The following is a 23,694-nucleotide window of genomic DNA, read 5'->3' as shown; positions in this document are numbered from 1 at the left end:
AGAGTGTGGGTAAAACAACTAAAAATAATTGAATCATTCTGACCCATTCCGACCTTAGCCCTACCTGGTGAATCCAAACAACTTTAAGGTAAGTCGAACTGTCCTTTTCAATCTGCCTGCTTTTCTACTGCAGTTGAGGTGAATGAGGCCTGAAATCACACCACAGAATTCATCCTTGGTGGCAACCTGAGTTGCTTCGTTAAGATTTTCACTCCTAGGCTCTTAAAAGTTATTCTCCTATCATTTAAAATTCAATAAACAAGTAGTTCAATTCTGGGGAGAGGGGGAGGCAATAAACAACAACAAAAAACAAAGTAAACTCGACAATAGGCAAACATCAACTAAGGAGCATGAGACTTGAAATACGCTTTAAAAGTTTTTAACTATCTCCATTGATACTACTGATAGAAGTTTCTTTAGGGAGACCTTGCCACTTCGAGTACCAATTTACCCAAGGCCAAACACGGAGGAATCCTGTAACGTGTAGGAATGCGAAAGAATGCTGGTGAGGCCCTCCTTTGCACAACAGTTGTCACACACACATTTTATTTATATTCAAGCATTTTCCCCCATCATTACTTCTTTTTCTGTTTTTTTCCCTCCTTACATTACCTTAAGCACAGTATGTTTCTGCTTCTTTTCCCACACATTATCTTTAAGGCACTGCCTAAACGTGTTTGTTGTTGTTTCAAGCTGGTTTTTGAGAGTGGGCTAAAAGAAACACCCTAAAATGTCTTCAGGTCCAGGACGTGTTCAGAAAATAATTCAAGGCTCCTTTGGTGAGAGTGCTACCTGGTAGGGGCGTGTGTCCACGTGGTGAGCAAGAAATAATTTGGATCTGGTCTTAAAACATCTACTCACTGCTGTGATTTTTGTTTCCTGATTATCAAAATAATGTATGTTCATTGGCAAAAAAAAAACTGTAAAGTTAAGGGGAAAAGGAAACAACAACTCGTAATCGGCGTGGTTTCTGGATATGAGCTTTTCCCTTTGGTTAAGAGATGGAGAAGAACGCACTGTCTCTGGCCCGGAATATCGAGCGGCAGGGTATCCTCTGCCTGCTAAATTCATCGGGGTTCGGAAGACCAGCCAGCTAAGGGCCCGGGGCGCAGGGCCATCCCCACGGCGCTCCTATTCCGCCACCTGTGCGGTGACTTGGCGCCTTCCCGGCGTAACTGCTGGGCTCCGTCACCCCCGGTTCCCACCGGGCTCCTACGCAGAGAACCAGCCCAGGCACCTTCCCTGGTAAGTGTCCACCGACTGAAAATAGATCCCAAGTCTGCCCCTGACCCCCCCCCCTCAAAACCTCCCCTTTAAAGGGAGCCACCGGGTGACGCCGGGGGAGTTTGCGGAAGCGCCAACCGCGTTGGGGCCTTGGGCGGATCCCGTGATTGGAGCCGGCCCCGCCCCCGGATCCTCTTCCCCCATTGTGTGAGCCGCTAGGCCCGAGGCCCCGCCCCCTGCCACCTCCCTCCGGAGGCCCAACCCCTCCCCTTTTTTTCACCCCCCCCTTTGGCTCATTTCCGGCCGCCGCTGCTACCGCTAGCCTGTAAGGAGGATTCGGCAGAGGGAAGAAACAACAGCCGCCATCTTGTTTGTGTGCTAGGCTGGGGGGGAGAGAGGGCGAGAGGGAGCGGGCGAGAGTGGGCAAGCGGGACGCCGGGCTGAGTGCGAACTGCGAGAGCGAGAGTACGGAGGGGAGCCGGGCCGGAGAGAGGCGGCAGGGGCCGAGACAGTGGCAGGGGGCCCGGGGCGCACGGGCTGAGGCGACCCCCAGCCCCTCCCGCCCGCACACACCCCCACCGCGGCCCGGGAGCCGGGCCGGCGTCGACGCCTAGGGGGGACCATTACATAACCCCGCGCCCCGCGGCGCCTTCGCCCGCCGCCGAGGGCGGCCCCGAGCGGAGCCCCGGGGGGCGGGCGCTCCCGGCACCTGGTCGCCGGGGGTGGGGGCCGTAGCGGCGGCCGTATTTATTTATTTTCCGCGGGAGGGAAGAGCGAAAGAGGAGAGCGCGGCGCGAGGGGAAGCCGCCTGCGCCGCCCGCCAGAGCGGGGCCTCCTCGGTGGGCTTGGTGTCGGCGCGGGCGGCGCGGCTCGGCCCGGCCCCCTTGGCCCTCTAGGTCGGCGAGCTCCGGGCCCGGCGTCCTCGCCGCGCCTCCGCCGCCCGCCGCGCGATGTGAGGCGGCGGCGCCAGCCTGGCTCTCGGTTCGGGCGAGCTCTCTGCGGCCATTAGGGGCCGGTGCGGCGGCGGCGCGGAGCGCGGCGGCAGGAGGAGGGTTCGGAGGGTGGGGGCTCAGGTCCGGGAGGGGGCACCGGGAGGAGGTGAGTGTCTCTCGTCGCCTCCTCCTCTCCCCCCTTTTCGCCCCCGCCTCCTTGTGGCGATGAGAAGGAGGAGGACAGCGCCGAGGAGGAAGAAGCTGATGGCGGCGGCGGAGCTCCGAGAGACCTCGGCTGGGCAGGGGCCGGCCGTGGCGGGCCGGGGACTGCGCCTCTAGAGTCGCGAGTTCTCGGGAATTCGCCGCAGCGGACGCGCTCGGCGCATTTGTGTGCCTGTGCCCTCCTCCGGGCCTGGGCCCAGGCCCGGCCCCTCGCGCTCGCCCCTACCTTTTCTATCGAGTCCGCATCCCTCTTCAGCCACCGCGATCCGGCGAAGAGAAAAAGGAACTTCCCCCACCCCCTTCGGGGGCCGGCGGAGTCCCCCAAGCCCACCCCAGGGATCCGGGCGGGGACCCCGGCCTGAAGAAGAGATTTCCCGAGGATTCTCGTTTTCCTCGCCTGTATCTCCGAAAGAATTAAAAATGGCCGAGAATGTGGTGGAACCGGGGCCGCCTTCAGCCAAGCGGCCTAAACTCTCATCTCCGGCCCTCTCGGCGTCCGCCAGCGATGGCACAGGTTAGTCTTGGGAGCCCAGGCCTCCCACCTCCTCCTTAATCTTTTCTGCTCGCTGCACCTTTATTCGTCCATGTTTTCTTCCTCTCTTCCTACTTCTTTGCCTCTTGATTAATTTTAAAGGTGTTTGAATGAGCTGGTCGAAGGCGTCCAGTAGCCCAACCATTTTCTTTGCTTCCTAAAACATTCATTGCAACACTATGTCATATCGATGTGTGTTCTGGAATTAGAGCTCCTGAGTGGTGCTATAGAAATGGCCTTTATTGTTGCTCCCATACAGTTTAATTTTGGAATTGCCAGTGCGTTTACATGTAAGGGTTTTTTATGCAGTTTGACTTTTAATTTCTTTTGTTGTTGTTGGTATATGAGAAATTGTCAATCTTTTCTTCTTAATCTCACTTGTCCTGTTTCCTTTCTACTCTTCAAGAATTTCTCTTTGCATAATTTTTTCTGTTGAGAATGGGTGTGTAAAAAGTCTTGGTTTTAATTATTTGTGTGTATGCGATCCAGGATTTTAAGTTTGACGTGAAGTTAAACGTCAAACCTGAAATTTAGCGTGAATTACTTTGCCTGCCATTGCTAGCTTTTTTTGCTTCCACTCCTTATTTGCTTTAAAAATCAATGTGGAGCGCAGTTCATTTTATTTCTCTTATTTCTTTGGTTTAAGATCGAAATGTCTGAAATTCTGGGGTTTTGGGTTGGGAGAGAGTAGAGGCTTTTTCTTTGCAGTTTGTAGTTACTTTCTCTTTGGGGAAGATTGAGGGGCATAACTGGTTTTATGGAGTTATGTACTTGGCAATCAAGATTAGCAGTGAAAGAGCACCAATCATGAACTGCAAACATGAATTGATCACACAAAAGTTTAAAATGTACATTAAGTACGTTTCCTGTGTGTGTATTCTTTTTACACTTTAAACATATATGGAGATTCAGGTATCAGTTTAAAAGAGCTCTTCAAATTTTTTCCTTGGTTGTGGACTGGCCCTTTGGTCAAGGAAGACTTCCATCTATTCCCTTGCGATTAGTTTGGTGCTATCCTGATGGCCACAGGCCTTCTCTTTTGCTCTCATAGTTGTTGGAGGTGCCAGGATAATGAAGACTAAGAATGGCTGACCATCTGACAGTCTACACGCTGTTCCCCTTACTACGGAGCATCTCTTTAACTCCCTGAGAGCAGGCTCAACGTCATCCCTCCATCTGCTATGGAGGGTGCATAATGGAGTTAAATGTACCCTTCGAGTTTGTAGAGAACTTGTAAAAGCATAGTTCTAAGTAGGCTTCGTTTCTTAGAACTATGCTTGGGTGAAAATGTGAGGATATGGCAAATACTCTGGATTCTTTGGTTTTAGGAGAAAGTTGTATCATGAGCCTGAGGTAACCTGCAGTAAGACTTTTGCAGAGTCCGTCCACATTAGGCTTCTAGCATTGGCAATACATGAACTTTGATCTGTCTTCATTCCTTGCAGTGTCTGTAGTCTTGAGAAACTTTTTTTTAACCTGTTTTTTCTCGGAATTCTTACACATATTGAGTATGGTATTACTTTGCACTTAGTAAAATGCACTTAACTAAATGCAGAAGGATATTTAGATCATGTTTAGACATGTTTTTCACCTGTAGGTTTTTGGTGGGTTTTAGTTTTTGTGTACTGTGGTAGTTGTTGCTTTTTTTTTTTTTTTTTTTTTGGTAATGTGGTATTGGATTTTACATTTGAGTTAGCTGGTGACTTGGGGTGTTGTAGAGAATTCTTGTTACATACATTATTTTGATGACTCCTGATTTGAGCAGCTTTGTCTTGAAGTAGTACAAGTCCTGAGAGGGAAGCTGTGCTCGGTTGGGACTGTTCAGGTGCACTACTGCATTCTCCATATTTGATATGTGTACTTGGTAACTTTAGCTAATTCAGTTTGGTAGTGTCTCGCCTGACTAATACACAGAAACTGTTTTGCTACTTGAAATATCTTTGAATAATTATAAGAGTCCTAAATGTATCAAGTGGGTTTTTATAATTAAAAAAAAAAGAACCTCAACACTGAGATTAACTCAGTCTTGGTTAACTCAGTCTAAGGGTTTATCTTAGTCTTGATTACTTTTCTCTAAGTTTTGTAGTGAACTTTGGTTTTGTTCCTCTTGCCCCTTTAAAATTCTGTCTACTCCAGGAATTGTCTGGTATCCTGCAGTTTTTAATCCTAACCAGTCTGGATTTTTTGAAGGGGGAAAGAGGAGAATGGGTATTAAGAACATACTGTCCCCTTGTGAACTTAACTTCAAGTTGGGCACCATTACATTTTGATTGGTTTTTGCATCCAGCACTTTGTAGTCAGTGTAAGTTTATAGGCAACTTTTAACAGAAATACTTTTAAACCTTACGTTTCAAACTTTTTAAATGATTGAGGCTTGCAGGTTTTTTTAGTAGTGTAAGTGTACCTGCCAAGAATGTTCGCATGTGCCAGTTTTATAGGAAAGAAAATTGGAATCCACTTGGGTTGACATGCTAAAGCGTTACAAAACAAATTACATCTCAAATTTGGAATTTCTAAGGTTATCCACTGATGCAGAATAAAAATGATGTATTTAATTCTCAGAGTCTTCTAAAAAGTTTCCAGGTTGGTGATAATTGGAATTAAGTTTAAGTTTTACATGTTGAAATGGGGAGACTTAGAGCTTTTGTATCTTAACGTTCTGGTTTCAGTGTTTGCACTTGATCCATTAAAAACTTTATTTAACTTGGTATTGTTAGGTCAAAACTGTTTGAGAAATCAAATGACTTTCTTCCTATCTCCTCCACTCCCTCACCCCACTCCCAGAATCATAAAGGCCATTTGTAAGTTTTTTGGTAAAGTTATTGACCGAAATAGTTAATAGGTAAATTCTAGAAATACTTCTTGACCCTATTTCTGATGATAGCCTGAGTGTTGGGAATGGTGAGGATGATATGTTGCCTTTGCTGCTCATCGGGCATGTTCTGTCACTGCTTTGTAAATACTTAATTCTATATGCACTGAAAGAACAGCCTTTGGAAAGAGAGGTGACAGCACTAGGATCTGGCGTATATTGAGTGAAAGATCTGGTCTTGGTACAGTTTTGTGGCCCTACTGTGTTGTATACTCATGTGTCAGCATTGGCTTGGATTTTATGCCTGTTTTCATTTTGAAGACCCTGGGCAGATATATCTACATTCTGACCACTAGATTAGTGTACACAGTAGAGCAGTGCCAAGGATTTTTTTTTAATGTCAGCTTTACTTTCTCAAGACACCATTGTGTCTTAATGGTTTATCATCTGACCAGAATATTTTTGGTGGAGGTCATTTTTTTCTCAGCTTTTAAACCTGTGATATTATGTTTTATTTTTATTTTTTGGTCATGGGTGTTTACAGGAGAGTCGTACTTCTGAAGTTTTTTAAGTTATGGCTCTTTGGTCCAGTGAGGTATTCCTGACCTCAGTTTTAAATTAAATTGCCAAACATTTTACTAAGTGCCTTGAACTACAGTAATTGCTTATTCTCAAGGCTTTGTAAGTTCATTTACAGGGCTTCAAGAAAGCTATCTGTGGTTGATAGTGAGATAAGGTGACTTTTGTTAAGTTGTAAATCTTGTATGTGTTACAATAAGGGTGCCCTTTTCCAGCTGGAGTTCACATACTGTTGCAGAGGTAAGAAATGTGTTGGCATGTCCAGGGAATGACTGATGGTGGGGAGGAAAGGGTTTCTGCCCTGGATTGCCTTTTAGCATTACCTTCTCTGTTTCACTTTACTTTTTCTACCTTCTTCTGAGTCTGTTTTATAAGGGGGGGGGGACAAGAAGTTGAAAATTAATACATAGTGGTGTTTCTGAGGACATTAAGTTGTAGATAGGAAAGGAAAAAGAGTAGGAAGAATGTTGCAGATACAAGTGGGAGTATAAAATACTTCTTCCTGGTATATTTACAAAAACAATTCAGGAGTCATTCTGCCAATTCATACACCCAACAATCAGTGGGAAAATAAGACAACTTGTTCTGTGTGTTTTTGAGATTTTAGGGTTTCCTGCTTTGAGAATTTCTGAAGTTGAATTTTTTTTTTTTAGTGTGGCAAGCATTAGAGAAATTAATGGGCAGTTTGAAACTTAATTATGCCAAGTGTGAAAATATTTAAAACATTGGCTTTTGCAGATGATTTTTTTCCTGAGATGGATGGTAGTTTCCTTCTAAAATTTTAATGGGAAAGATTTCTATTACTCAGTTCTCAAAAAATGTTTAAGAGTAAATATTAAGGCCTTAGGTCTCTTCCAAACAACTTGGATATTATTTGTTTTTAGATGTAGGTCTTTTTTTAATAAATGCCCCAAATGGCAATTAGGAGTAATTTAGTTAAACCTGAGTGTAAAATTTAACCTACCCCAAAAAATGAGTGGTTGAGAGAATGGGTTTTGGAGTCAGACTAGTAGGGTTCAGATCCCACACCTGCCTTTATTAATTGTGAACCTTGGGCCTGTTACTTAACCTCTCTGTCTCAGCTTCCTCACCTGTAGTACCCACCTTATAGGATTGTTGGGAGAATAAGTGAGAATTCTCTTTGTTAAATGCTTAGCATAGTGCTTCTAGGCAGCTTAGTATGTGCTCATTAAGTGTAACTCTTTAACCTTACTGCTAAATATACCCTCAAAAAGCAGTAATGGATTTTTTTTTTTTTTTTTTGGTCTTTTTGCTATTTCGTGGGCCGCTTTTGCGGCATATGGAGGTTCCCAGGCTAGGGGTCGAATCGGAGTTATAGCTGCCAGCCTACGCCAGAGCCACAGCAACGCAGGATCCGAGCCACGTCTGCGACCTACACCACAGCTCACGGCAACGCCGGATCCTTAACCCACTGAGCAAGGGCAGGGATCGAACCCGCAACCTCATCATTCCTAGTCGGATTCGTTAACCACTGCGCCACGACGGGAACTCCATAATGGATTTTTTTAATGGATGTCCAGGTAGAGTGGGTACAAAGAAAGCCAAGTGCATACATAAAGTTCAAAGAGTAGTCTTTATACCTAAGGCTTATGTTGCAATTAGCCTATACATTCATCTACTCAAAGATTAAGTTTTTTGAGAATGTAAGTATACGGCAGCAGAGGTTATAAATAAGAATGAAAGGCTGTGTACTGTCACATGGTGAGTCTTGTATGTGTTAGTAATTGAAATGAAAATAAATGGATATTTAAGGCATAATGAGAAATCAAATAGTTCTTATTGGAAATGCTCAAGGTAAGAATGGCTTTTTTTCTAAATTATCGTGTTGTTGAGCATTATTTTTTTATCTGGGTCTTAAAAGACTTATTTAAAGGAGGAGGAAAAGTAGAAGGAGCAGTGCATTGCTTTTCAAAATTTTTTGACCGCTCCCAAATAAGAACTGCATTTTATATGGAGAACCAGAGACCCTATCTCAGCAAGTCAGCAAACAATACTTACCCTACTTGCCTTACTACTTGTAATAGACTCTTATTTTTTATTGCATTTCATTTTTAAGTGTCACTTGTGACCTACCGTATTGATTTCATGACCCATTATGGCTTCTTACAATCTGAAAAATACTAGTTTAAAATAGTTGACAAGCTACCAGTTGTATTGGACCAGCATTTTCTGTATGCAGGGCATTTATCTTCAAAACAGGGAATCCAAACAAACATGGACCCTTCCTTCCTTGAGTTTATGATAAGGGGAGAACAACATTCAAGTCTGATGTCACCAGTTTTATATTTAGGGGTAGTACAGGGTACAGTAGGCGAAATGGGGGACCTGACCTGTTGTTACTGTTACCCTGATGGCGGTCTTTGTGAGGAACTGCTTTCTGATCTTGGGATTTGAAGGATAGGGTTTCTAAGGGTAAACACAGGTTGAAAACACGAGTATGGTTTCTCAGGGAATCTGTAAATTTCATCTGGCTGTGGGAAACAGCAAAAACTAGACCATAGAGGTGAGCAATGGGCCGGCCATTCATGCATAACTTAGTGGAGTTATTGCTTGGTGTAGTTTAGACTTTCCATTTTAGCTCTTTTTTTTTTTTTTTTTTTTTGCTTAGGAATTGAATCCAAGCTACAGCTGCCGGCCTACACCACAGCTCATGGCAACGCCAGGTCCTTAACCCATTGAGCTAGGCCAGGGATCGAACCCAAATCCTCATGGATGCTAGTCGGGTGCATTTCTGCTGTGCTACAGTGGGAACTCCCTCCATTTTAGCTATTTTAAATTTTTTTATTATAGTTGATTTACAGTGTTCTGTCAATTTCTGTTGTACAGCAAAGTGACCCGGTTTTGCATTTATATACATTTCACATTATCCTTCTTCATGTTCCATCCCAAGTGATTAGATATAATTCCCTGTGCTATACAGCAGAACATTTTAGCTCTTTTTTAGGGGGGGGGCGCACCTGCGGCATATGGAGGTTGCCAGGCTAGGGGTCGAATTGGAGCTGTAGCCTCCTGCCTACACCATAGCCACAGCAACACCAGATCTGAGCCATGTCTGGGACCTACACCATGACTCACGGCAACACTGGATTCTTAATCCACTGAGCAAGGCCAGGGATCAAACCCGAAACCTCATGGTTCCTAATTGGATTCGTTTCCACTGTGCCATGATGGGCACTCCCCATTTTAGCTCTTTTAAAAGGACAGAATTGTACCATAGAAGATTGGCTAAAGTGAGGAATGGTTTCAAAAGGAATAGGGGAAAATAGGCAGGGTGACAAGTGAGATGGTTTTTTCAGAATACCGCCTGTGATGAGGGTAGCCTGGATTAGTAAATGGAAAGAAGCAAAAAGATATGAGAGGGTGTGAGTATTCCACAGAACTTGGTGAATGATTAGATGATTAGAGGAGGCAAGGGTAATTCCCAGGTTTCAAGTTTGGGCAGCAGGATTGGCGAGGATGTTATTATTTATAAGACAGCAAACATGGGAAGACAAGTATTCATGTATGGATATGGATGGGGTGGGGTGAGGGGTTGTAATGAGTTAAATTTTGGACATTTTAAAGTCACATGACTCTCCTGAATTGAGTAGTCACTGTTTCATTTTAGCCAACAAACATTGACTGCCAACCAAGTTTTAGGTATTTGGAATGTAAAGATGAATCAAGGTGCAGGGCCTTTTCTCAAAGCCTTTAGGATCTGGTGTAGTTGGTATACATGTCCACACAGTTTTCCTGTGAGTTTCTCAGAAAGGTTTTTCGAATATTCTAGATAAAGCTAGAGGATATGGATTATTTCTGACAGGGTGGGTTTTTGGAGTATCAGGGGCAAAAAAAACTTCATAGAGAAAATGTGTATTTGAATGAGGATGGGAGAGTATGACCTCCTTTTTCTTGGAAGTAGAGAAAGTTGGAAAGGTATTTCAAGTAGAACAAATACAAGTGGTTTTTATGTGACTGAAACATAGACCATATGGTGGAGTTAAAAGTCCTTTTATGAAAAGACAGAAGTATGTTAAGAAATTTGACATTCATCTCAATACCAGGGTAAAAATTGGGTAAGAGTGATGTGATCAGGGGTTCCTGCTGTGGTTCAGTGGAAACGAATCCCACTAGTATCCATGAGGATGTGGGTTTGATCCCTGGCCTTGCTCGGTGGGTCATTGATCACGGTGAGCTGTGGTGTAGGTTGCAGACCTGGCTCCGATCCCATGTTGCTGTGGCTCCAATTTCATACCCTGGCCTGGGATCTTCCATTTGCCGTGAGTGTGACTCTAAAAAGCAAAAAAAAAAAAACGTGATGTCATCAGGGAAAGAATGATTCTAGTGACACTGCACAGAATGAGGAGCAGGAAGGGAACCTAATGGCAGGAAGACGGAAGGTTTGTTGTTTATCTCTTGAAATGTACCTATCATTTGTCTTTGAAGTTTTTGGTAAATTGTAATTACCAAAGTGAATTGTTTATTTTTTTTAAGACCTGAGTTTTGTTTACATATACACATTCATGTAGAAAATATATCAGATAACTCAAAAAAAAAAAAAAAAAGACCCAGATATCCTCCCCTTTTTATTTATTGGTTATACAATTTCTAAGAGGCTTTTTAAGAGATGGTATGATAGCTTTATCATCTATCTACTTAAGCAAACAAATCCAGCCCTCACTGCAAAGCTTCTCACAAGATGTTAACTATACTCAAAATCAAGAAATGATCAGTGGCAGTTAACTTAGCATGTCATCTTTTACTTAATTTCACATCAAGAAGTATCACTGTGTTAATAAATTGATGAAGAGCTAGACAGATAGTGTAAAACTTCTAAAAGTGGGCCCCTGGTCACATTCTTGCCCAGTTATGGCACTCAATCTCTGTTTAAACTTTTGAGACCTAACTTAAATGTGTTGGGGTTAAGAATAAGACTTCAATCACTTCCTAAAATATAGGTACACTTTTTGATTATTATGGTTGCAAGGCAATGTTAAGAGTGCCTTTTTTTTTTTTTTTTTTTTTGCTATTTAGGGCCGCACTTGCTGTATATGGAGGTTCCCAGGCTAGGGGTCTAATCAGAGCTGTAGCTGACAGCCTACGCCACAGCCACAGCCACAGCCACGCCAGATCCGAGCCGAGTTTGCAACCTACACCATAGTTCACGGTAACACCAGATCCTTAACCCACTGAGCGAGGCCAGGGATTGAACCTGCAACCTCACGGTTCCTAGTCGGATTCATTTCCACTGCTCCACAACGGGAACTCCCTAAGGGTGCATATTTTGAAAATTAACTTGCACTTTTGCCCTTTTGGATTTCAAAAGGCAGTAGCTGTCAACACGCATAACTATGTGATTATCATCTTCAGTAAAATTTGTGTGTAACTCGAAGGTTGTTACCAATTATTTTGGAAAGTATTAGAAGTCTTACCTATCTTTCCAGTATGGATATTTCATTACATTTTCTTAGTGTTGCTTCAAATTAAGTAGTGTTTATGCATCTTTTACTTGATGGATGGGTTATTTATGATTAGCTTATTTTACCTTTGTTTTCAGAGTATTAAAATAGTTTCTCTTAAATAAAGTACTGACTGGAGTTCCCATCGTGGCTCAGCAGAAATGAATCTAACTAGCATCCATGAGGATGCAGGTTTCTTGCTGGCTGTAGTGTAGGCCGGCAGCTCCAGCTTCAATTCACCTCCTAGCCTGGGAACCTCCATATGCTGTGAGTGTGGCCCTAAAAGGACTAAATAAATAAATAAAACACTGAATAAAAGGATAGTTATTTTAACCTAATGAATTCATGAAGTTTGCAAAATCATCTCATGTTAAAGGCCACAGGTGTTTTAAAATGTTTCAGGAGTTCACTTCGTGGCATAGCAGAAACAAATGTGATTAGGATCCATGAGGACACAGGTTCGATCCCTGGCCTGGCTCAGTGGGTTAAGGATCTAGAGTTGCCATGAGCTCTAGTGTAGGTTACAGACATGGCTCGGATCTGGCATTGCTGTGGCTGTGGCATGGGCCAGTAGCTACAGCTCCAGTTCGACCCCTAGCCTGGGAACCTCCTTATGCCGCAGGTGCAGCCCTAAAAAAACAAAAAAAAAGTTTTAAATGCTTTTTAAGCACCCAAAACAGCTGAGTTAATGTAAGAATAGAAATGCCCCAAATCAGTAAGGAGGAGAGATCTTTGTGAAATTCATAGTTTCACGTCTAGTCAAACTGTTTTCAGAATTATTAAAGTTCTATAGATTTGACTTTCATCTCCAATCATTGTCTTTAAATCCCAGATCCCTGCTCACCTCTTCAGTCTCCTGGTTCCTTCTAGTTTGAATTCCCTCAGTTGCTGTGGCTTAAGCTTGAGTTGTTCACATCCTGTTCTCCTTCTCTTCACTCTTCTTGTCCAGCTCCTACTCATCCTCTGGCCTCACCATTGGGATGAAAGAAAGGTTTTAAGATTAGAATGTTCATTTTTTAAAAAGCATTTTAATACCACGGGGAAAAACTAACAAAGCAGAATCGATGGGTGGATTCTGTTTTCTAAGTGGATATTTGAGAAATGACTAGCTTTAGAATAATTCTCCAGCTTTTTTTTTTTTCCGTGTGGCATATGGACTTTCCTAGGCTATGGGTCAAATTGGAGCTGCAGCTACTGGCCTCTGCCACAGCCACAGCAACGCCAAATCCGAGCCACATCTGTGACCTACACCATAGCTCACAGCAATGCCAGATCCTTAACCCACTGAGCCGGTCCAGGGATGGAACCTGTGTCCTCATGGATACTAGTCGGGTTCATTACCAATGAGCAACTATGGGAACGCCCAGGTATTTTGCTTAATGTATACAGTTTAAGAACTGAGTTTTTATTTGCCTTCAGTTAACCTGAAATACAAAATTAAGCCTGTTTTATTCAGAAACAGTGTTTGAGGAGTTCCCGTCCTGGTGCAGCGGAAACAAATCTGATCAGCATCCATGAGGACACGGGTTTGATCCCTGGCCTCACTCGGTGGGTTAAGGATCCGGCATTGCCGTGAGCTGTGGTGTAGGTCACAAACAAGGCTCAGATCTGGTGTTGCTGTGGCTCTGGTGTAGCCCGGCAGCTACAGCTCTGATTCGACCCCTAGCCTGGGAACTTCCGTGTGCCGCGGGTGCTGCCCTAGAAATGGCAAAAAGACAAAATAATAATGTTTGAGCCTTCTAAATGGAAAAATTTGTAACTGGAAGAGGTATTGTTATGTCGTAGAATTATAATTTGAGCCAAAATTGTTGCAGTTTTGCACCCTAGTTTATAACTTCAAAAAAAATCTTTTTTTTTTTTTTTTTTTTGACACGCCCCTGACATCTGGAAGTTCCCAGGCAAGGGCTCGAATCTGAGCCATAGCTGCAGCAACACTGGATCCTTAATCCACTGCACCACAGCAGGAACTCCAAAAAAAAATCTCAGAGACAATGCAGTGTTTGGGATTATATTGTTAATAATCCTAATTTTGCCTTTTTTTTTTTTTTTTTTTTTTAAAGGGCCGCACTTGTTGCATTTGGAAGTTCCCTGGCTAGGGGTGGAATCAGAGCTGTAGTGCTGGCCTATGCCACAGCAGCTCAGGATCTGAACCACTTCTGCAGCCTATACCGTGGCTCATGGCATGACCAGATCCTTAACCCACTGAGTGATGCAGGGATCAAACCCCTGTCCTCAGAGATACTAGTTGGGTTCATTACTGCTGAGCCACAACTGGGAACTCCAGTAATCCTCATTTGAAGGTTATACTTCATTTATGTGTTTCTTATGGGAAATATTTGTCTAATTTCTCGGAGTTCCCACTGTGGCTCAATGGTTAATGAATCCGACTAGGAACCATGAGGTTGCGGGTTTGATCCCTGGCCTTGCTCAGTGGGTTAAGGATCCAGCGTTGCCAAGAGCTGTGGTATAGGTCGCAGACGTGGCTTGGATCCCACGTTGCTGTGGCTCTGGCGTAGGCTGGCAGTTACAGCTCCGATTCGACCCCTAGCCTGGGAACCTCCATATGCCGCCGGAGCGGCCCAAGAAATGGCAAAAAGACCAAAAAAAAAAAAAGTGTCTAATTTCTCACGTATCATGAAATTTGTCTTTCGATTTTTGGAAACCTAAGTGAACAGAATACTTTACGAGAGGTTATATGTCTGAATCTGTTGTAAGGACCACAGCAATGTAGAACACATCAAGGGGGACCTGCAGAATCCGTATGTAATAATAATGAAAGGATGTTTTGACTCAACACTAGTTTCCCATGTTTAAGCCAAATTTGTTTTTGCTTAGATTGTCGCCTTTCTAAAACATGGTCTATTGGGTAAGTGTATTATGCTAAACTTTTCAAATCCGATTTAAATCTGCCCTGTCAGTCACATTTTGTGTCTTTGGATCGAATGTACACTCAGATGAAGAAACATTTTGCTCAGTCATTTTGCATTTGAGCATCTGGAAACTTGTCAATAAACTGGTAAAAGTAGTCTGTTGATGATGTTGATTGGTTGATATTTTAGAAAGTACACTGGAAATGTCTTTCTGGAGTTAGTGTGAGTTCATTCATTGAAAGCTGTTTGTGGTAACTGTACTGCAGTATTTGTCATTGGGTAATTTAAAGATAATGGGATAAATTTCAGATTTGTAAATTTCTAATCAAAGAAAGGGTGGGGTTTAGCAGCAAATTAGATATGTAAGAGCTCACCTTAATATCTAGAAAAAGTACTTGCCGTCATTTACTTTCTTACCCCCTACTTCTCAATCCACTGTAGTCTGGCTTTGCTTTTTACAACTTGGCTGAACTACCTAGATTACTAAATACCATCTATTATCTGTATTCATTGAATTCTCTCTAGAGCATGGAACCCCACTGACCTTTCTTTCTTGGAACCTGGTGTTCAAGGACAGTATTCTTGGTGGATGTGCTGGGCAGTGTTGAGTTTTAGCATTCTTTGCTGGTTAAGATCATTGTCCCTTAAATACTGGCATGTCTGGTTGTCCCCTTAATGTCCAGTGGCGACTTAAGCTCCTCATTTCTCTCTCATGTTGCCAGGTGTTCCGCTGATTGCCCATCTGGATAACTATACTCTTAGGTTATGCAAGCCTGAAATTTAGGAGTCATTCTTCTCTTTCTCTTCCTAATCCCCTACATATAGATCTTTTGATTGGCCTCTCTGGTGCCTCTGGCTCTTTAGCGACAGCCTCCTTACCACTCTCCCTGATTCTAGGCTTGTCTGTCCAATTGATTCTTCATCTTATTTGCCTCAGTGGGCTCTAATAAATGCAGATTTGTGTATATAAGTTTCTGCTTAGTATTCTTCAGTAGATCAGTTTTCTCTCTATAGTAAAAATCCCAAGCTAGTATGTCATAGAACCCTCTAGGTTGCCTCTTACATTTGTTGACCATATAAATTTTATTCACTGATCTGAATTCTCCATGAAGAGCAAGCCCGAGATGATTTATTTCAGCTTTAATTTTTTCCCTTTCATTGAAGGAAAAAGGAAGAGCCTGAGGAGCTTAGGCGTGGATTGAAGCTGGTCAGTACTAAAACCCGCTGTCAGGAGTCCCCACTGAGGTGCTGTGGACTAAGGGTACAGACTTGCCACAGCTGTGGTATAAGTTGCAGTTGTAGCTCGGAGGGATCATCCCTGACCCAGAAACTTCTATATGCCGTGGGCGTGGCCAAAAAAACAAAAACCTACTCTAATAAATTATGACATTTAAATTTCCAATTACTTTTCCCTTGCATCTTCATACATACTGCTTTTCCACTAGTTTTAGCCCATCAGTGGGGTTTTTTTATTTTGTTTTGGTTTTGTTTTTGCTTTTTAGGGCTGCACCCGCTGCATATGGCAGTTCCCAGTCTAGGAGTTGAATCAGGAGCTGCAGCTGCCAGCCCACACCACAGCCACAGCAACGCGGGATTCGAGCTATGTCTGCAATCTACACCACAGCTCATGGCAACACCAGATCTTTAACCCACTGAGCGAGGCCAGGGATCAAACCCACATCTTCTTGGATACTAGTTGGGTTTGTTACCACTGAGCCATGCCAGGGACTCCAGACCATTGAGTTTTATTTGGTATTGATGATAAACTGGTTAAAGGTATAAGTTCTTATTGTTAGTAGCCTTTTTCCAATATTCTGCTCATGAGCTTGCAGCCAGGTTATTTCTGAAAAGTCCCTTGCAGAAGGACCTGATGGGATTTTTTTTTTTTTTTTTTAAGAGCTGTACATGGCAGCTTGTAAAAGTTCCCAGGCTAGGGGGTTGAATTGGAGCTGGAGCTGCCAACCTGTGCCACAGCCACAGCAACTTGGGTTCTGAACCTCGTCTGTGACCTACACCACAGCTTGGGGCATTGCTGGATTCTTAACCCACTGAGTGGGGCCAGGATCAGACTGCACCCTCGTGCGGGTTTGTTACCGATGAGCCATAACAGGAACTCCATCATTGGAAATTTGATGGTTAAAATAAAATCCACATATTTTGAGCTTTAGTACTCTTTACTAGTATAGTATTGACTATTTACAATTTGAGTAATTTTTCTTAATCTGGAAATATTTAAATTTTGTTTAAAAATTGTTTTCTCAGTTTAAAAGTATGTAGAAAGGTTTAGTTCTCATAATTTCAATAATTAAAACAACTGCTAAAAATGAAGCTCTTTGCTTATTGCTTACATAGAACATTCACCTGGGATTTAGGAAACTTAATAGTCTGTATTCAATAGGCAATAGTACGATCTTAGGGAACCCAGTTATGCACAAGTTTCTGCATCTATAAAGTGAGAGAATCGGTAATTTCTAAACTTGGGCCGTCCTTGGGAGGGGCAGTGTTTTAAGAGGCCTGAGGAAAATGAATCTTCATTCTCCCAATTCCTTTGCACCCAATATGGTTCTGCTTTTTTTGTCTGTGTTTCTAAGTAAACACTACTAGATGATCCCGAAGGATCCTTTGCTCTGTCCCACCTGGTATGTAACTTTTAAAGAGGATTAATAAGTTTACACATACATATGTAGACACACACATTTATATGATTTAGAATCTATCTTTTAAAATATTAAGAAATGGCGTTCCCGTTGTGGTGTAGTAGAAACGAATCTGACTGGGAAACATGAGGTTATGAGTTCGACCCCTGGCCTTGCTCAGTGTGTTAGAGATCCGGTCTTGCCGTGAGCTGTGGTGTAGGTCTCAGGCATGGCTTGGTTCTGGCCTTGCTATTGCTGTGGCTGTGGTGTAGGCTGGCAGCTGTAGCTCCAGTTGGACCCCTAGCCTGGGAAACTCCATATGCCATGGGTACAGCCCTAAAAAGCAAAAAGAATAAAAAATAAAAAATTAAGGACCATCTCATTGGTTCTTAACTCCATGAAGGAGGTAGAGTAAGTTTTACCGCCTTTTTTTTTTTTTTCCCTCACCTGCAACATGCAAAAATTCCCAGCCAGGGATTGAACCCACTGAGCCCCCAGGGAACTTTTTTTTTTTTTTTTGCTTTATAGGGTCAAACCCACAGCATATGGAAGTTCCCAGGCCAGGGATCAAATCACAGCTGCCAGCAACTCAGGATCTGAGCTGCATCTGTAAGTACACCACGGCTCACAGCAACACTGGATCCTTAACCCACTGAATGAGGCCAGGGATCAAACCTGCATCCTCATGAATGGGTACTAGTAGGATTCCTTTCTTTTGAACCACAATGGGAATTTCCAGAACTTCAAATTTTACTATCTTTTGATAGAAGAAGCAACATGAGCTCACAGGAAAATAATTGGTAAATGAGGTAGTGTAGGATTTGCATTTAGATCCTATTTGGACTCCTTGAGCAGTGCCATGTTGGATACCAGTGATGGCTAATAGCATTCAGGAATCATAAAAGTTCAGAACTTTGAGCTACAATCAGAATGGCTTAGGAGTAATAAAGACAGTGATACCAGCTGAAATAATAAGGTATATGTTTAATCATGGATCAAAGTATGTATGACTTTTTTTACATAGTCTTCCAACTTTAATTAATATAATAATTGAAAATAACACATTTTAAAGAAAATTTTTATATAGGAATTCCTGTCGTGGCACAGCAGAAACGAATCTGACTAGGAACCAAGAGGTTGTGAGTTCGATCCCTTGGCCTCGCTCAGTGGGTTAAGAATCTGGTTTTGCTGTGAGCTGTGGTGTATGTCGAAGACGCAGCTCGGATCTCGCGTGGCTGTGGCGTAGGCCGGCAGCTACAGCTCCGATTGGACCCCTATCCTGGGAACCTCCATATGCCTTGGGTGCAGCCCTGAAAAGACAAAAGACAAAAAATAAAAATAAAATAAAACTTTTATAAAGTTATAAATACCCAATCAGATGTAGTTATAGTATGCAATTGCAGAATTGTTGGAAATGTTTATCATCAAATTCATTCCTTAAGTATGTGCTAGGTGCTATGGGAAATAGAAATAAATATCTGTTAAATTAGACCTTTATCCTTCAAATACTTATAATTTGATGAAGTAAAAGATGCACACAAATATTTAGCTGTAACAAAAGATAGAAGATACAAAGTACATAGTTGAGGTCATAGTAAAGTGAGCCATCTTAGGAAATAGTATTTGTTTTTGTTTTTTGTTTGTTTTGTTTTTTGCTTTTTAGGGCCACACCCAAGGCACTTGGAGGTTCCCAGGCTAGGGGTCTAATTGGAGCTACAGCCGCCGGCCTACACTACAGCCATAGCAACACCAGATCTGAGCCGCGTCTGTGACCTACACCACAGCTCACGACAACACCAGATCGTTAACCCACTGAGCGAGGCCAGGGATCAAATCCGCAAGCTCATGGTTCCTAGTTGGATTTGTTTCTGCTGTGCCACGACAGGAGCTCCAGGAAATAGTATTTGAATCAGTCTTTGCATTGAAATCTGAGTGGGTCTTTTGTAGTGTTCACTGCAATTATGACAGTTGAAAATACAGGATTGCCATTAGAACAACAACCCTCTACCCTTTTATTTTTTCTTTCTTTCAGCCCACACCTTCAGCATATGGAAGTTCCCAGGCTAGGGCTCAAATCCAAGCTGTAGCTGCCAGCCTACACCACAGCAGTGCGGGATCTGAGCCACGTCTGTGGCTACACCGCAGCTCACGGCAACGCTGGATCCTTAACCACTGAACAAGGCCAGGGATTGAACCGGCATCCTCATGGATACTACTCAGATTTGTTTCCACTGAGCACTCCCTAACCTTTATTTTCAAGGTCTGCTAGTGTCAGTGTTGTCTGCTTCAGTGTGGAGCCTAACTTTGTAATGTGGTGTTACCTGCTTTACTTAAACCTGACACAACAAGCAAGTGTAGCAGATTTGGCTATAGGACAGGTTAAGTTAAAGTCCTCAAGACTGGGGCCTAGAATAAGACCTCTGTATTACTTAAGTTGATTTCTCCTCAGTGAACTCTCTACATGTGGTTATTATCTACTTCTGAGAATGAGAATTAACAAGAATGATCCAATTATTGAGGAGCCACACATTGAAAGTACCTGATAAAAACTTGCTCTCATTATTATAAGCCAGTCTTATCTCCTAACAAAGTAATGATTCCACTAAATAAGAATTAGCAGGTAACATTTTCATTGTGCTTAATATATGCCAAGCACTGTTCTGAATAATTAACTCGTTGAATTCTCACAGATAACCTATGAAGTGGATACTTTCCATTTACACAGAGGTGGAAACGAGGTCCTGTGTATACTTTTGAATTATCTGGTTCTTTAAAAAACTTAGAATTTTGATTGGCATTGCATTGAATCTATAGATCAATATTGGGGAAGAGTCAATGTTTTCATATAATATTGAGGATTTGTACCTAGGTATTTGTGATATTATTCTATTTAGGTTGTCTTTAGTTTCACTTTACCATATTTTCGAATAACGTTGACAGATATTTTCCCGTATTTTAAAAATTATTTATACTCATTTTTTACTGATGTACAGAAATGCTATTTAATTTCTTTATATTTGTGGTATATTCAGTCACCTTGCTAACCTATCACTATTTCCAGTTTTTTGCCTTGGATTTTCTGTGTTGACAGTCATATCATTTGCATACAGTAAGTTGTGTTTCTTCCTTTTCAGTCTTGACTCAAATGTTTCTTGTATCATTGCTTTGGCTAGAGACTCTGGTACAGCATTGAATAGAAGTGGTTGTTAGGGATATCTTTTATTGTTCTAATGCTCAGGATGCTCCTTTTTTTTTTTTTTTTTGGTCTTTTGTCTTTTTAGGGCCACACCTGCGGGCATATGGAGGTTCCCAGGCTAGGGGTCCAATTGGAGCTGTAGCTGCCGACCTACACCACAGCCACAGCAATACCAGATCTGAGCCACATCTGCAACCTACACAGCTCATGGCAACACCAGCTCCTAAACTCACTGAGCGAGGCCAGGGATCAAACCTGCAACCTTATGTTTCCTAGTCAGATTCATTTCCCAGCTGCACAATGCCAGGAACTCCAGGATGCTGCTCTTAATGTTGATCCATCATCCATATTTGCTATCAGTTTTTATGTTTTGGAAAAGACTTTTTAAAAAAAAATCAATTTAAGGAAGTTCTGTCAGGTTTTTTTGTGTGTTTTTGGCCATGCCAGTGGCACTATAATTTTGACACCCCTACCCCTGTATACAGTCTTTTTCAGCTGGATTTTTTTTTTGTGGGGTATTGTTTTTTTGTTTGTTTGTTTTGGCCTTATCTGCCGCATGTGGAAGTTCCCAGGCCAGGGATTGAACCCATGCCACAGCAGCAACCCAAGCCCCTGCAGTGACAGTCCCAGATCCTTAACCCACTGCCCGCAAGGGAACTCCTCTGCTGGAGGGTTGGTTTTTTGTTTGTTTGTCACTTTAGGGCTGCTCCCATGGCATATGGAAGTTCCCAGGCCAGAGATTGAATCCAAGCCACAGCTGCGTCCCGAGATTGAACCTGCACCACCATTAGGACCCAAGCTGGTTCTTAATCCACTCTGCCGCAGTGGGAACTCCTCACTTTCTTTCTTTTCCTTTTTTTTTTTTTTTCTCCTTTCCACCAGCTGAATTTGCACTTTACTGTTTGTATCAAGAGTTAGTCCATGCTCGGTTTTCAGACATTTTTAGACTGGAGAAGCTTTGCAGCCTATAAATGAGTAACTCCTAAATGGGACTCTATATGAGCAGCAAAAACTGAAATATGAACTTTAAATCAGTGCCATGCCTTCTCAGTTGATCCTCCCCTTCCCCCAGTACCTGCATACATTTACCCTAAAAAGCATTGCTGTCACTAGTTCAGCCTCCTTCTCAAGGTCCAGAACCGAGGCCTGGAAGATGTTGACAATATGGGCCTTCCCCATAGGAATCGCCATCGATTATGGGAGTTTAGGGGGTGTTCTTCATAACGGTTTTATTCAGTCCAGAATAAGATAGGTGGCTTTCTGTATATGGAGTTCGAGAAAATCTCCCAAGTAGGGGGACCTGAACCGATGACACTGTCCCCAACTCCTGCCTGCTGCCACGTCTTTCTTTCTTAGCTGCAGCTGCCTGCCCTCACTTTGTCTTTTTACTGTCTTTTTTCCCTAGCTTTCCCAGAAGTTTATCTTTTATTACTCTCTTCAAAGAACCAACGTCTGGTTTTGTTAATAACCTCTTGGTTGTAGCTCTGTTTTTTCTCTTTTGTTGTAATTTTATGCTTTTATCTTTGCTCATTTCTACTATTCTTTTTCTAACATAATAAATTGGATATTTAATTCATTAATCTCAAACTTTATTTTCTAACATAAACCTTTCAGTTTTGAAATGTATTTTTATTATTCCTCCTTTTCTTGTGATTTCTCTTTTAATTAATCACTTACATACATGTGTACTTTTCAAATCTCTAAATATAGGTAGAGATTATTTTTGTTTTTTCCCTAAATGTTTAACAGTAAAAATATGCTGATGGTGGAATGTTTCCTTATATACTCCAGGGGGAAAGTAGAATGCAAAATCACTTAAAAGTATATATGATTCCTGTTTTGTGAATTATGTAAATAGAAGGAAATGATGAAGGAAATTTGTCATTATATTAAGCAGTTGTCTTTTGAGAAGTGATGTCAGGTAAATTTTATTTGAAATCTTGTTTATATTCCAAAACTATTCACAAGAGATTTTTATGATGTAGGAACACATACGATTTTTCAAAAGGAAAGAGTAATTCTGTAAGTCTGAATTGTAAATCATGTCCTGAGATCGTGGGCTGCAGTTCAGTTCAACTAAAACGTGACCAGTTGCTTAACTCTGTTGGGCATTAGGCAAGGAGTTGGTGTGTAAGACATGTCCTTCCCAGAGCTACAGACCAGGGTGCATGGGTAGGGTGAGGAGTGGTGCTGGGGAGAAGATGGCAGGAGAGGAGGGGAGAGAGAAAGACACAGGTACTGTTTCTGTGCCATGATAGGATGCCAAAGAATGGGAAGGGAACATAGAGGAAGAGTTGTGCTTATGAACCAAGGGTGATTGGACCAAGAAGATCATTAATAAAGTGGTATTTTGTCTTCACTGGATGGTTTTTTAAATAGGATTATCATTGCAGATTCAAGTATAATTTAATTATTAAATACCCAATAGTGCCCTGTTAGTGTGAAAACTACCTGGAGAATTAAAACTTAATGTTTACCTCGATCTATATAATAAGTTACTACTGTCAGTAGATCAACCATGGACAGTTTTGTGTTTCCAGGGGACATTTGGTGATATTAGGAGACATTTTTAATTGTCACAAATGGGTTTAGGGCTACTACTGGCGTTAAGAGGAGAGACCACAGATGTGCTGAGTATCTTAGAATGCACAGAATAATCTCCCTTTCCCCGAAACAAAGAATTATCCATCCAGCTTAGCATGTTTAATAGTGCCAAAGATGAGAAACTCTAGGTTAATTTATAATTTGCATTTTCTTTTTGACAGGGTTGGGGCAGAGGTGGTTTGGTAGTGGTTTTGGTTCGTATGTTGTTGAAGGTACTAGAGGCATGGTTTTATATCCTATTCAGCTAGATTTTGATTAAGGAAAACTAATCTGTAGTCTGAGGTTGGATGAAAGCAATTTCATTCAGCTTTGTGGCAGGCACTGTGATAGGAATTTGATAAAGAGTGGTAGGTAGACCCTGTCTTCCTGGAACTTAAACTGAATGGCAGGCCTTTTTTTAATCAGGTGTCTTTCTTTTATTATTATATTTTAAAATCTTTTGTTTCGTTCTGAATTTAGTTTGTGTATTGATAAGTTATTTCAACCTCTTCTAAAGAATTCTGGAATAACATACAATTGTATGTCTTTTTCATGGCTGTCAATACAAACTTCCAACAACTTGTGTAAGTGTTGTATTAAGATGTATTCCTTTTCTTTGGTCTTACTTTAGGTGCAGTTTAGAAGTGTT

General features: G+C 42.1%; 1 protein-coding gene across 1 annotated transcript in view; it reads left to right on the top strand.

The window, feature by feature from the left end:
• The first annotated feature begins 1,833 nt into the window (after window positions 1-1,833).
• Window positions 1,834-23,694, top strand: part of EP300 (E1A binding protein p300) — an 81,459-nt gene continuing 59,598 nt past the window's right edge. The window contains exon 1 of the mRNA XM_047786165.1: window positions 1,834-2,892. Within this exon, the coding sequence (XP_047642121.1) occupies window positions 2,799-2,892 (94 nt within the window). The 5' untranslated portion in view covers window positions 1,834-2,798. The remainder of the gene's footprint in view (window positions 2,893-23,694) is intronic.

The sequence above is a fragment of the Phacochoerus africanus genome, chromosome 7 (assembly GCF_016906955.1).
Source record: "Phacochoerus africanus isolate WHEZ1 chromosome 7, ROS_Pafr_v1, whole genome shotgun sequence".
Classification (NCBI taxonomy): domain Eukaryota; kingdom Metazoa; phylum Chordata; class Mammalia; order Artiodactyla; family Suidae; genus Phacochoerus; species Phacochoerus africanus.
Note: the sequence above shows the minus strand (reverse complement) of the source record. Positions and strands in the feature narration are given on the sequence as shown.